At 41.0% G+C, this 15,524-nt stretch overlaps 1 protein-coding gene and 1 non-coding gene across 2 annotated transcripts; both read right to left on the bottom strand.

Annotated features, from left to right (window-relative positions):
- Positions 1-2,375: 2,375 nt before the first annotated feature.
- Positions 2,376-4,908, bottom strand: LOC118279156 (la-related protein 6). Its single transcript, XM_035598694.2, has one exon. It carries the CDS (start codon positions 4,732-4,734, stop codon positions 3,517-3,519), a length of 1,218 nt encoding a protein of 405 aa, XP_035454587.1. The 5' UTR covers positions 4,735-4,908; the 3' UTR covers positions 2,376-3,516.
- Positions 4,909-13,838: 8,930 nt separating this feature from the next.
- Positions 13,839-13,911, bottom strand: Trnam-cau (transfer RNA methionine (anticodon CAU)). The gene has a single exon. It is a non-coding gene; the product is annotated as a tRNA-Met (tRNA).
- Between the last annotated feature and the right edge of the window lie 1,613 nt (positions 13,912-15,524).

Here is a 15,524-nt window from a genome sequence, read left to right as displayed (position 1 = left end):
ACAATCGATTTGAAACCGGCACACACGATCACTCGCTATTTTATTATACCTAGACTTACTTTGGTTCTATTTTAACTAGTCAGTCCTCTAGTTGTTCTATTTGCTTGTTCCAAAGTGTAAATTTCTATTGAGAAGAACGAGCAAAAAACTTCATGGGTTACTCTTTTTCAATCAGGTACACATCAGGTTTTGAGAACAATGTAACACTAATATTTAGCCCATCAATTTGTTCCTATAACCACAAATAGAATTAAAATATACAATTAAATTAAGACTGCCTCGTTGGTTGAGTGGTCGCCAGTGGTCTCGGGTTTGATTCTCTGGTCGGGCAAAGTATTACTGGGCTTTTTTTCGGTATTTCGAAAATTTCCCAGTGGTAGCACGGAGTCTGGAATTGTGTCCAGTATATGGTAATAGGCTCACCCCCTATTACATGGGACTTATAACACAAATGCTGAAAGGTGTGTGAAAAGTGCACCTCTGCCTACCCCTTCGGGGATAAAAGGCGTGTCGTTACATAATTAAGTTAACTTAAGTAGACAGAAGTCAACATTCGCACAGCAATCAAGCAGCGTTACATACTGAACGTGTAAACTTGCAACCAAAACTGCACTAAGAAAGGTTTGCAGTGAATGTCATAAAAAAGCCATTATGTAAACAAAACACATACTACAGAAGCCAGTGTTCCGTGAAAATGGCCGCCAAATTGCAGTGAATGGACCGGCTTTAAGACCAATGACCATAACAAATAATTACACACATAATGTTGACATAATACATACTATACATATATTCGCACACTTGAACATCGGTACATTTTTCAAAAATTGTTGATTTATTCAAGACTCTGAACAAATTATTTGCTATGTTACATAGTTTTGAATTGATCAAGGTTAGGTTTTGCAAGTGTTTAGTCACAGCTGTCAATCAAACATTTTAAGTGTAGGAGAGCGATGCTTCGGCTCGAATGGGTCGGTAAGACCGGAGTGATACCACGGCCTCACAGTAAACTGACGTGAAACAACGCTTGTGTTGTGTTTCGTTGTGTGAGGGAGGTTACCGGAGGCCCAATTACCCCCTTGCCAATCCACCCAACCACTCTTGAATTCCTAACCTCCAAAAGATCGGCAAAGCACTTATAACGCCACTGGTGTTTCTGCTGTCTTTACTATTACCTACCATCAGGTGATCCGTCTGCTCGTTTACCGGCTTATTCCATAAATACCTAAATCATTCTACGCCAGTTGTGTTATGAATCACAGAGACGTATTAAACCTAGAGAGCGCCCTAGGCAAGCACTCAGACGCCTAGTATTTTGAGGAAAAGACTGTGAGATTTTTACCTCACTAAAACCACCCCATAGTCACCCCTCACTAAAACCAACCACCACTGATAATAGAGCACTGGGACCTTTAAATATATAGCATAGCTCTCTGACAAACCCGGTTATTTCATCCTTGAACATTTGAAACTGCCATCTTCCGCCCTGAAGATTAAGATAAACCGTCTTATGTATAGTCCCGGCAATGGACTGTCCCGAGCTGTTTATCTCAGTGTTGATAATATACCTGTTACCTACAACATGTTATAATATACCTATTTTACAGATTAATAGCCGCATTCTGAGACTGATTACTTAAAAACTATTCCTAAGTAATAATTTTGTATCGATAGCAAGGACTAAAGACTGGGTTAAGTAATCATTGACTCTGAGTACGGCAGTTAGTGTTCCTTCCCGACCAACTGAAAGATAAATTAACCAAATTATATTGGTAATTATTTTCCGAGTCATATCTATTCCGTTGTTAATAAATTAAACAATTTAATCAAACACGTAAATTACTACTTCGGAAGCAGCCATTAATTCACCTGATTTATGATAATTAAAACTGTTGTCATACAAATAACTACCTAATTATAGCAAGTTATAAAACTCAAAGTTCAATTAATCAAGGAAGGCGATGCGAATCTCAGTAGCCCTTGAAATCGAAATGATATCATTAGGAACTTGTAAATAAACATAATTGTTCCATAAACATCCAATTACAAGTAAATAAACTCGAATAAACAACAACAGGAAGGTGGAATCGTTACAAAAATAAATCAATCAACGCCTCACATTATAATATTGGACAATATTGCGTGAATATTAAAAATAACAGGCACTAATAACAGCTGTTATATTATTATCTCGAGTATCGTTTCATTTGCATATCGTTTAACGTTATTAACATTGAATCGATCGTTTGTGATATTCTCGCCGAGCTTGGCTTGTGTAATGCTATGCTATCTGTCAGCGCAGCGTGAGAATCAATCAGTCAAGGCGAACTGATCATGAACCAACTTTCCACGACCAAGGCCAATAAAACAACGAGTTTCTCCAAAAATCTTATAATTATCATTATCTTTATAATAAATCATCTCTTTAATTACAATATACAGAGGTTGTGTGACTTTGAAATTAATTTTACAACGCACCAAATCTAATTATACATACGTAAGTAAAATAATCTATTTACTAAACTATTCTCTTGTCTCAGATTCAGCACGCAGGTCCAATCAAAAAGCCACAACGTCACTTAAAATAAAAAGCGAAATAGTTGTGCCGTTACAAGCATGTAACGTTCCTCTGCTCAGTAAAAAAAATAAATTAAAAAAAAACGCACAAGAAAGTAGAAGGTTGCGCAACCCAATACTACATAATCATCACAATGTACTTACAGCGACGAGACTTAATTATAAAACGACAGTTAACATCGAATGGCGACTGACTTAAGTTAAAATATGACTTAATTGTAAAAAAATGGAAAAAACGGTTAGCCATAGCGCGTCGCGGATCTCTTTTTACTCGGAGTAAGAGAGGCTGTTACTTTTACAGGAAACGGTTCGCAGTTTAGAATGTGTGCAATTACGTTGCGTAATACATTCTGCGAGTGTACGCGCTCTGTTACTCCGAGTGAGACGAGGCTGCACCGCCTGCGACGCGACACTCCGCTCAGCTGACAGAGCGAGCCTTGCGCCGATGTACGGGGGAATGTCCGTGTTATTCACCTCGCCGCGCGGCCGGCGCAGCCAACATTAGCTCGCCGGCTGCAGTGCAGCGCCGCCCCAACAAACATCTGTCTGGTCTCAACATGCTCCGCTCTCAGAGTCTACAATCGCCTGAATGTCGATTTTGCGTGATCATTTTGTGCCCACAACTCTGACATAACTCGAAATGAAAACTCGACCGCGACGCGCGCGCATACGCAATAAATTACGCGATTCATAAATACAATGTCCTAATAAATTACATGTAAAGTGATTTACGAAACTAGACACAGCGTTCCGTGGCTTACAACTAAATGAGCATGATCACATTGTTCGAGAAGGTAACTCAGTTTGTTCTGCAAGGGAAACGGTCGCGGAACACACGCGACGCTTCCTCGTGCGAAATAGATTAAAAAACCAGCGGCCAGAACGTGAAAGGCGGTTATCCAACGTGATTAGAAAGGTGTCACGGTTGGCGGGCGCTTTCTAGCGCGAGTAGAGCGCGAGGTCCGAGATGCGGCGCTGGCGGGCGGCGGCGTGGAAGCCGCGCGTGCCGTCCGGCACCAGCGGCGCCCGGGGCTCGAACCGCGGCGCGCACGACAGGCGCCGCCCGCCGCACTCCGCGCCCGACACCGAGCAGCCCGACAGCCGCCGCGACAGCCAGCCCTCCGCGCTGCTGGCGCTGCCCGTGCTGGCCTGCGACGTGCGCCGCGAGCTGCAGTAGAACGACACGCCCGAGTCCGAGCTGTGGCTGCACGTGGACTGCCGCCGCGGCACCCACGTCTGGATCTCGGCCGCCCGCGGCGTGAAGAACCCGCTGGAGTTCCTCCTGTAGAACGGGGTCCCGTATCTGTAGTCGTACTCCGCCTCGGAGCCGCTGCAGCACGACGAGTACTCGCACTCGTGACGCCTCGGGGGCGCGCGTCGAATGGGAGTCTTCCTCTTAGGCTCCCTAGGAACACCGTTCAACTCGTACACTCGCATCCCATCCTCGTCAGGGGTTTGTAAACGCAATGCTTCTCTCGCAGATTCCGATTCAGTGAACTCAACTAACGCACACACACAATTAACCAAACTGGGGTTTTTGTTGAGGAACTGGCGCACGTCGGCCGGCACGGGGTTGCCAGGACGCAGCACCCTAACTAACGCGATCTCGCCGCACCCTGCGAACAATCGCGACACATTCTCTACCGAGGGACGCTCGATGGGCATCCGGACAGCCACCACAGTCCTGGACGGAGTCGTCTCATCGTACGCCGGGAGCGGGTCGATCCGGCGTAATTTGGTTCCTAATTCATTGATTTCTAATTTTGTAGACCGCTTCAGTGCCTCGGCGACCACCCTCCAGTCCTTCGTCAAGTGCTTCACACGTTTAAAACTGGATATAAGTTTCAGGGAGACGTACCCTTCCTTGTTTCTCCGAACGTGTTTCAGTAAGAAGGCATCCTTGGTAATGTTCGCATCTGAGAAGTAGAACTCGACTTGTGACACGATCCTGTGCGCTAACTCGTCGTCAGGCGGAGTGTAGGGAGGTTCCTGTGGCTCGGCGGCCACCTCGCAGCCGGAATCCTTTCCTCCACCAGAGCCGGTGTCCGAGGCACTATCGGAGAGGTCGGCATGGTCGTCGGTGGATGGGCGGCGGTCGGAGGCGATGCCCTCGTCAGGCTCGGGCAGTCCGTGGCTGGGAGGGGTGGCTCCCTCCATGTCGATGAGTGGCACACACTAGACACACTATTGCATTACAGGCGACGTTGCTCGCTCGGAGGCGCGGAGTGGACTGCGGGCGCGCGGCGCGCACCACACTCTTTTATAAGATCGGGGGGATGTGCCGGTAACGGGCGAAGCATTCGGAAACGATACGAGATGACATTGTCAGACCACGCGACGCTATATAGTGCACGTACGAGGGCTATAATGGCCAATATTATGGAAACAGGTTACACTCGGTGTATTAATGTTGGGCAGACACACGCTACGTATCTCTGCAGGGAGTGGTGCACGCGATGCGAGCCGGTGTTACGGCATAGCCACGCGCATTCTAATTCTGCAGATAATTGGGAACAATTAATGATGCGTTGGTGCGAGCTGTAAATATATTCGATAATTACAAATTGGCTGGTTCGTGGAAATCGCGAAATATCGAAGGTAGATGTGATCGGTAGTAGCGGCGCGGGCAAGGTCTCCTCGATACATGTTTTGTTTCATAAATTATAATGATAAGGTTAAGTATTGTTTTAGCTCTGTATTTACATATGTACGTACATACGTGGTTCCGGTGATTTATTGCATATGTTGCGTAGAATTATGTTCAAAGTTGATGGTTTTATTTAGCAGAATTGTGCCAAATTCAGGCAGAAAAAATTTATAGCATAAATTGGTATAATTATTCAAAGTCAAAGCATTTATTTATATCAAACCTTTATAAGGCACTTTTGAAACGACAAATTGAATTGTCCGTCAGTCTGTCTGTCAGTGAAGCTAGGTGCTAGGTGTATTATCTTCTTTGGTCCATTAACAGCGCTACAATTTAAAATTAAGCAATTGTAATGTAAAATGTGTCATCGACTTTATGTAGCATTTATTTAATATTTTATTTAAACTGAAACACGTAAATTAGGTTCTTATTAAATAAAATTAAGATCATTGTTTTCAACGTACCTTACAACAATTTTCTTATTAAAGGAAAAAAGTAATACTATAATGTTTACTGACCCAGTTTTATCTTTATAAATAGATACTACAGTATATTAATTTATGTGTTTATTAATGGCCGGGTTCAATAACTTATTTATCTGTAGATTCATTTACTAGAGAAACTGCAGCAGACTACAGAGAGACTGCACGGTTGGTGCGGTGGCTGGGCAACCGGCTGCCGCGCAACGTGTAGCGGGTTCGATTCCCGCATGGAGCAACTCTTTGTGTTATTAAAAAATTGTTGTTTTAAGCCTGGGTGTGATGTGTATGTGAAATTGTACGTTTGTAAACGCACCCAAGATACAGGAGAAATCCTACTGTGGGGCTATGTTTAAAAAAATATTGTCTAGTGTCTAGAAATGTACACTAGTTAAGCGTGGGAGACTCATGCTTTGGTACGAATGGGCCGGCTTGACCGGAGTGATACCACGGCCTCACAGAAAACCGACGTAAAACAACGTTTGCGTTGCGTTCGTTGTATAAGTGAAGTTACCGAGGCCAAATAAAATTATCCCCCTTCCCAATCCCCGATTCCCTTACTACCCCTAAATTCCTAATCCCCAAAAAGCCGGCAACGTACTTGTAACGCCTCTGGTGTTCCGGGCATCCATGGGCGGCAGCAATTGCTTAACATTAGGTGGTCTGTCAAATCATGCTGATGACATAAATAGTAACTGCATAGTATAGTTGAGTGATCGCGAGGGCGACTGCTGAGCACTTTCAAGTGGTCTTTGGTTCGATTCCTATATCGGGCAATGTTTAGAAATTTTCTCAGTATAACCACGAAATTTTAAATCACGCTCGGTGTATACTTTGTATAGCAATAAGCTAACCCCTTTTTCGCATTTACAATATGAATACAACATTAAGGTTACTTTAGAAGCAAAACCCCTTTTTTAAGGAGGCAAAATCATCCAATGACTTCTCCGAGGCGAGAGGGAGTGTCAGACTCTAACTGATTAAAAACCACCCCGTTCCTACTCCTGCTTTTAAGCCGGAGCCCCGGTAACCCCAGTAAAGCAAAACCCTTGACATTACATTACGTAGAAGTTGGTTCCACGTCACCTAAACCTGTACCGATAGAATTTCAGTATTTTCAGTGCTGTATAACAATATAACAAGATTAAAGGCGGTCAGTCCACATTGTGTCATTATTTAATCTAATTAAACAGAGGATTATGAGCCCACAGCTAAAGGCAATACTTGCTCAGATTACGCAACTTGCTCGTAAAATATTATGCTGTGTTTTAGGTAAGGGGTCATCGTCATCGTCAGCCGAAGAGAGAGAGAGAGAGAGAGAGCCCACTCCTTAGCAAAGCTGCTTCTTACACGGAGAAGGTACATCATCAGCCTATAAGTGGCCACTGCTGACCAAAGCCTCTTCTCACATGAAGATGGTTTGAACATTAATAACAACGCGCTTGCTCAATGCGGGTTGGCGATTTCAAACTTATAATTAGAAATTATAAGCCGAGGTTTCCTCACGATGTTTTCCTTCACCGTTTATCAGTGGTGTCTAAATAATCTTAGAAAATACATATAACTCGGAAAAGTCACATTGGTACTTGTTGATAAGTTTCGAACCCGCACCCTCATGCAAGCCGGAGCTGCGGACTACCTAGCGGGTTTACCGAGGCTCCAGCTCGACAAGCAGGAGTAGGAACGGGGTGGTTTTTAGTCAGTAAGAGTCTGACACTCTTTCTCGCCTCGCCAAGGCGGGAGAAGGCATTGGATGATCTTCCCCTCTTAAAAAAAACCATGCATGAGACGCGGGCGTTTTAAACCTCCGAGCCACTACGACACAAGGGATAAGTATTAGGTAACAATTAACATATTAACGGTTAATGCCATTGACCTGCAGCACATATAAGGGTGCCTTATTGTCCTAGTTTTTTGCCGTGATATAAAGGACTACATAGTTTAACAGAGACCGGGCAGCATCGCTCTCTGATAAACCTGATCATTTTACACTGAAATAGGGTAGATGACTAATGTTTATTTTAATGTCCGTCTTGTACATTATTTTAAAACATTAGACACGTATTTTTTTATTTTCTTACGGAAACAAATATTTTCGAAGATATACTTATTGTTTGAAATATCGCGTGACGTTAGTTTTAGGTATATTTTATACTTAGAAATTACATATTTAGCTCACACTCCTAAAGGAGATTGACCAAAACCCGGCGATGTTGCGTCTTGATAATTTAAAATTAAATTAATTAATTAATTAAAAAATGTGATATATTATTTCATGTCTTCGCGGGTGTCATAAGAAATGACTATGGAACTAGACTACAAATTTTCTCAGAAACCTGATGCATTTAAACTGTGATCTCCAAACCCGCCTGCCAAACGTAGAGATTAGCAAAACCGTCTTTTGTAAAGGAAGTTTATGCTCCAGCAATGGACCTTCACGGGCTGATGACAATGATGTACTGCTCACCCTGTTCCTTCCTTCACAAAATAACAGGTGTAGCATTATACATATAACTTTTGATCAATCCGGACACTAAACCCAAGACCACACAGTCAGTAAGACAAGTAACAGCCACTCACTCAGAGAGGAAGTGTTGAGTAACAAATAATAATTAGTTTTGATGGCTAATCAAACAATTTGAGATAATAATGGCGCCGAATAAGTACCTACTACCTACGTAAGTATGTATGTATGCAAAAATTCTATTATCTAACTATCTATCTATGTATTGGGTGAAAGAGAAAGTAACGTTCATTTGTTTTGTTTTATTACTTGATTGTATTTTATGAAATTACTATCAATAGTATTAATAGTGCGTTGTTTCTCGAAAGGTTTTTTTTTTGAGGGGGGAATATCATCCGACATCTTCTCCCGATTTGAGCGAGGCGAGAGGGAGTGTCAGACTCTTACTGACTAAAAACCACCCCGTTCCTTATCCTGCTTTTTGAGCCGGAGCCCCGGTAAACCCGCTAGGTAGTCCGCAGCTCCGGATCAGGGACCCTTGGAATAATTTTTATGGTATAAGCCGGTAAACGAGCAGACGGATCACCTGATGGTAAGCAATCGCCGCCACCCATGGACACTTGAAACACCACAGGTGTTACAAGTGCGTTGCCGGCCTTTAGGGGTTAGGAATTTAAGGATTGTTGGTGAATCGGGGATTGGGAAAATTGGGAAGGGTAATTGGACATCCGCTAACCTCACTCACACAACGCAAGCGTTGTTTCACAACAGTTTTCTGTGAGGCCGTGGTATCTCAATCTAAAGATTTTGGATTAAGTTAGCGTATTGATTGTTAGTGGGTAGATTTCGGAGCTAATAGTCGACTCTGACATAATTGTGTATCCAAATGAAATAGGTTACATAATATAAGGCTTCCTCGGACCACCACGAGCAGTATTGATTTATACGGACGAACTCAGTACTTATCGGCCTCAGATTTATAATAGGTTAAGCTACGCTAGTTCAGGTTGGTTTTTGGATGGGCGACCATTATCTTACTAATATAAATGCGAGTGATTGTGAGGTTGTGTGTTTATGTCTATGTTTGTTATTCAATTACGTCAAAATGGATGAAGGGATCGGGATGAAATTTGGAACAGGGGTAGATTATGGTCTGGAATAACACATAGGATAGATATTTTTTAAGCCCACAGGGCTGCGGGCAACTATACACTCACTGCTGACTCACTCATCAAAAACCTAGACCACTAGTTAGTTATAAATCATCTTATGACGGATTAAACGCAGAAATTAATCTAAAGACGGGTCTAACCACGTCTTGGGAAATCTGAAAGAGTTAGCTTACCTAGTTCTATCGGTAAAAGTGTGTGTCGGGTAAAAGTATTATTAAGTTTTTCAATTATTAAAATTCTTATACAATAACATCTAATTCAATGTTGAAGACGGCGCCCGACCCGGGAATCGAACCCGAGACCCCTTGCCCGGCAGTTGCACTTGCAACCATTGGAAGGATAAAGATATGATATTAAGCTATGTTATGTAATTAAAATTAATAACACTTCAAGGTTTGTTTACGATTTTTTGGTCTGATTGTAATCTGTGAAGGCACGAGTTGTTTTATTATGTTTCGAGTGTGCTACGAGTATTATTGAGAATTCTTTAGTGACAGTCTTATTATTGACCTTCGATTTATATTTCTGCTAATTCTTAATCAATGGGTGTTGTTTTGATAACTTTATAGGTGAATTGAGGAAATTTTCGACAAGGAAGGAAATATAGAACTGCTGGATACAGGTCGTTTCCAACTAGCTTATATGAAAGTCAGAATTATATTATTTGCGTTGTATTCCAATAGGAACTGAATAAAGTTTATGCAGATCTTTGAATTTTATTCCGGCTTAAATTACACCTGTTTTGGAAGGGGGAAAATCATTTAATGACTTAGGGCTTAGGGCGAGGCGAGAGAGAGTTTCAAACTCTTACTGACTAAAAACCACCCCGTTCCTACTACTGGTTTTCGAGCCGGAACCCCGGTAAGCCCGCTAGGTAGTCCGCAGCTCCGGCTTACATCATACCTAATTTTGAATTTTCCTTAATAACCACAAGCTCTTAAAGTCATCCAAAATCACGTGCAATAAGTCACATCGTCAATTATTACAAAACTAGTTTCTGCCAGCAGTTTCGCTTGTGGTACTAGGGAAAAACTAACTTTGTGTAGAAACGACTATAATATAGTTTAGTGTGGATTCAGTTTTTTTTTTCTTAAAAACCGTTGCCTCCTTTTGACTAGGATTTTCTCCTGTGTCGTGGGTGCGTTTACAAACATACAAGTTCACATACACACGACATCCAGATCCGAAACAACAATTTATGGATCACACAAAGAGTTGCTCCGTGCGGGAATCGAACCCGTGCCAACCGAATTTTGGATTGAGATCAGTTGCTTCTTACGCAAAGTAAGGTAAGTGAAAAATTTATTCTTCTCTCTCTTCAATTCACGACAAAATACAAGTTTATTAATTTATTTTATTAATAACTATATGCGGGAATTGAACCCACCACACGTTACACAGCAGCCAGATAACCAGCCACCGCGCCAACCGTGCAGTCACATCCCAATTTCTGTGTGAACTAAATCAAATCAAATCACTTTAATGCATCCATAGTGTACAATGTGGTCTACAATACGTAAACTAGTAGTAAAAATCCGTCCATTATTAGAATAATGTGGTGTGGTACGAAAATAATGCAAATCGTCTGTTGTTTAGTATGCTCGGGGCGCGGGCGCGGAGGTCATGTGCCAAGATCTTGGCCACGGCGGCGAGCCGCGACCTCCACTCTTTACCGCGTTATCATTATCATGGAGAGTGCTGGAACTATACGAAAGTTTATTTTGGTTCCGATTTTTTTATGAGGTCTGTTGATCCTATTGATTGAGTGTCCTTTTCCGTATGAGAAGCGATATTGAGTGAGCAATTTTCAGCAGTGTGGCAATTACATGCTTATGATGACAATTGATCGAGTATGCAACTACTGTTTAAGATCTTAATAAAAAGGTAATTTAAAAAACTAAAAATCCCGACTGCCTTTCTTTATGATATGAAAGAGCGCGTAAAACCGCGCGGAAGAAGCTAGTAACATAATTATAAGAAGTGAGATCGCCTGTCCAATTTTCAGCTATGTGATCGAGTATGCAACTTTTGTATAAGGTCTTAATATAAAATGCAGGGTATGACTGAAGAAGTGCGGGCCTGCGGACAGCGAGAAAGATCATGTCGATCTTATTTAACACATTTTATTTTTTAAACGTTGCCCCACACTAGGATGTTCTCCTGTGTCGTGGGTTCGTTTACAAACATACAATTTCACATACACATAACAACCAGACCCGAAACAACAATTTGTAGATCACACAAAGAGTTGTTCCGAGCGGGAATCAAACCCGCACCAACCGTATTTTAGACTGAAATCGAAATGTACGGTGATAAATAAATAAATTCTACTCTATCTTCACTTCACGACAAAATACATGTTTATTAATTTATTTTATTAATAACTATATGTCTAGTTTGTCCCCAAAGAAATTAATACTACAGTAGAATTTAGAATTTCAATGTTAACATTATAATCACGCATTAAACAAAGAAGGACCCTGGCAGAGAGCCAGGCTTCGAAGAAATTATCTAAATAAACACTAACAACTTCATATTAATGAGTCGTACCTACTTATAGTCCAAATATTATTAACTGAAGGATTTGATAATGTAAGCACATTATAAAGTTTTATTGTTTGTTTGCATTAAATAGAATTTCGAAAATTCTTTCGCCATTTGAAAGCCTACTTCTAAGGCACACTAAGGCACACCAATTTTAGTTTCCCACGAGAAGGCACACCCATTTCTTGACCATTTTTTGGCCTAAAAACCTTCAAGAGAACTGCGTAAACCTTTTTAAAGGGCCGGCAACGCATCTGTGACTTCTCTGGTATTGCGGGCGTCATGGGCGGTCCACACAAGAGGGTTAGCCATAATTTCCACGCTTGGCAAGCGGGTTGGAGATTGTAGTTTAAATGGTTCAGGTTTACAAGAACTGCCTACTACAATGTTCTCTGTCAAATGTACTGCTGACCCAAGCCTCTTCTCACACAGAGAAGATTTGAACATTAATCACCACGCTTGCTCAATGCGGGTTGGCGATTTCTAACTTATAATGAGAAATTATAAGCCCAGGTTTCCTCACGATGTTTTCCTTCACCGTTTGTAAGTGGTGTCTAAATAATCTTAGAAAGTACATATAACTCGGAAAAAGTCACATTGGTACTTGCTGATGGTAAGTTTGGAAACCGCACCATCATGCATGTTGGTAGAACACCCTTATGCATGAGAATCGGGCGTCTTAAGCCACCACGACATTAGTTCCTTACTCTCACGATACCCACGTCAAGACCAGCGATGGAGAGACAACACAAACGTTACATTATTTCCCTATAATACTATAATAATGTGTTATAATTAGTAATTACCTCACATGACAGATGATCACAGTTCATTGGCAGTCAAACCTTGAGGCGCTTCCTGCAAGCATGATTACTTTACCTACCTAGTACACAAAGCTATATTTAACCAGTTTATCATGACCTCACTTTGTATGATCTTTTCTCATGTTCAAAGGTCAGTTTATACTGGTAGCATTACATTAAGCCAGTGTACCATGGCCTCGCTTTGTGTGATCTTTTCTCGTGTTCAAAGGTCAGTTTATACTGGTTTGTTTAGCTTGACCTGTAGCTTGTGCTTACTACATTTTCTTACATTGACAACTGATGCGGAAACATTTATGTTTATTTATGTTGGGTATAATTGCCAACAGTGTAACGATGGTGGTGGTGATTTGTTTTTCTATGATTTTTTATGAAATATCTGGGTAAACCCGTAGTAGTACCCTTTTTGACGGGGAAAATAATCCAATGACTTCTCTTTCCTTGGGCGAGGCGAGAGGGAGTGTCAGACTCTTACTGACTAAAAACCACCTCGTTTCTACTGCTGCTTTTCGAGCCGGAGCCCTGGTAAACCCGCTAGGTAGTCCGCAGCTCCGGATCACGCATCAGCCCTATTAGGCCCCATCTGTGGTAGTAGTAATAGGTTTTCTTCTGCTTGCAATTTCATTAAATTAATTTCAATTATTAATTATGTTGAAATATCAAGCATAAAATTAATACTGCATGTAACTAAGTTTTGGTCTATTGCAACATTTTGTCTATTATATGTTCTTTTATTGTATCTACTGTCTGTTCTCTGTAAGCTTTACCGGTTAATATACGTATTGTTGTTGAACTTTATAATTATTTTTATCTAATTATTTTCCAACAATTATCAATTTAGCAATATGATTATTGGATTGGATCTCGCTACCGCTTTCTGATTCTGACTTTTAACCTTCAGCTTTCCATTAATTTAATATTAAAATTCATTTTCGATGCTTATAAGTAAGTATTTTGTTGTATATTCAGCCCGCTAAGCTAAGTTAGTACAATACGAGTACATTATGCAACGAAAAATGCTAAACCCACTATTAATAATTTCTTTTAACACAATATTTATGAGAGAAAAATTCGTTATTGAATGGTAAAATAAAAAATTGCCTAGAGTAAATATTCTACAATTACAAAAAGATTTGCCCCGGGTGAGGATCGAACTCACGACCTTAAGATTATGAGACTTACGCGCTGCCTACTGCGCTACCGAGGCTGGTGACGTGGCGACCGAAATAGGTCAGCTGTTGCGACTAGTTGCTATAAATATGTATACTGCTATGTAAAAAAATACTTTATTGCAATGACGTGAAGGTCAGTTATTGAATGAATGCTTTGTATTATATTGTTTTAGCCTGATTGAAAAACAATAAAATGTTCATTGACTTCTAGAACTATTGAACCTTGGTACTCTGTTTTAAACTACTCTGGTGTTGTGGGTATCCACTACCCATAAATGAACCGAACGTTAACCGATCAGAAGATTACTTATAGATTACTTATGAATCAATTTTTTATGGAATAAGCCGGTAAACGAGCATACGGATCACCTGATGGTAAACAATCTTCGCCGCTCATGGCCACCCAAAACATCAGAGGCGTTACAAATGCGTTGCCGGTCTTTTCGAAGTTAGGAATTTAAGGATTATTGGGGAATCAGGGAATAAGAAGGGGGTAATTAGGCATCCGGTAACCTCACTCACACAACGCAAGCGTTGTTTCACGTCAGTAAAATCGTAGACTAATAATAAAACTACAATGGAAAACAAGTATTTATAAATAGCTCGCTGCAAAGGACACGTTTAACATATTATTATGTATCTAATTATCTATGTGTGAAAGAGAAACACATATGTATCCATTGTTATTTATAAACCGTTCACTGCAACGCCTGATAAACCAGTGCTATTACTAAAACAAATCGGGGAAGGAGAAGATTAGAAAGGGGGGTTTTGGACCTTTTTTTTTGTTGACCCTGGGAAAAGAGGGATATGTGGGACTCTCCGGTAAAAGCCGGCATTACCCACTAAAAACCCCAGGAGCACACCTGCATCGCCATTGAGGGGGTCTGAGAGACTCTGGTAACTTCACTCACACAACAAAACAAATAAATATTAGGTTGTACATCATTTATCACAGTTTCACAAAACAACCACATAACACTACGATCACCAGCACATCACACTACCCCATAACTCTCAAACATTATCAACCCTAATTTTACCACTTAAAGTTGAATATCAATTAAACGCATATAAGAATTTCGTGTAGCTTGACGTGATGATGGTCTATCGATAAGAAGATATCAATCAAATCGGTTCCCTTGACATTAGGCGGCACAAGTTCGTGCGAGCCTACGACCCAGACATTTTTAAATACTTTATTTAATGTACAAGTTTAGCTATGTACTTGTAAATGTGCACAATATTAATGTATAGATATTCTTTGAAGATAGACGGAACTATCTATATATATAAAACTCTTCCGTTACTGAGTGACTGACTGACAGACAACGCACAGTCGAAACTACTGGTCGTAGACAGCTGAAATTTGGAATGTAGGTTCCTTGGGATACGTAGGGGAGCACTAAGAAAGGATTTTTGGAAATTCAACCCCCAAGGGGGTCTAGGGGTAAAAACGTTTCTATGAAAAATCTTATTCCTTGGGTTTATAAACTTGAAACTTGGCATGAACACGTACATAGGCAAGTAAATATGTTTGACATTATAAGTTTTTTCAAACTACCCTCCAATCGTGATTTAGGGGTGCGATTGGGTGACTGATTTATTAACGCACAGCCGAAACCGCTCGGTATAGGAGTCTGAGATT

The sequence above is a fragment of the Spodoptera frugiperda genome, chromosome 14, assembly GCF_023101765.2.
Source record: "Spodoptera frugiperda isolate SF20-4 chromosome 14, AGI-APGP_CSIRO_Sfru_2.0, whole genome shotgun sequence".
NCBI lineage: Eukaryota > Metazoa > Arthropoda > Insecta > Lepidoptera > Noctuidae > Spodoptera > Spodoptera frugiperda.
This window is presented reverse-complemented; position numbering and strand designations above follow the sequence as displayed.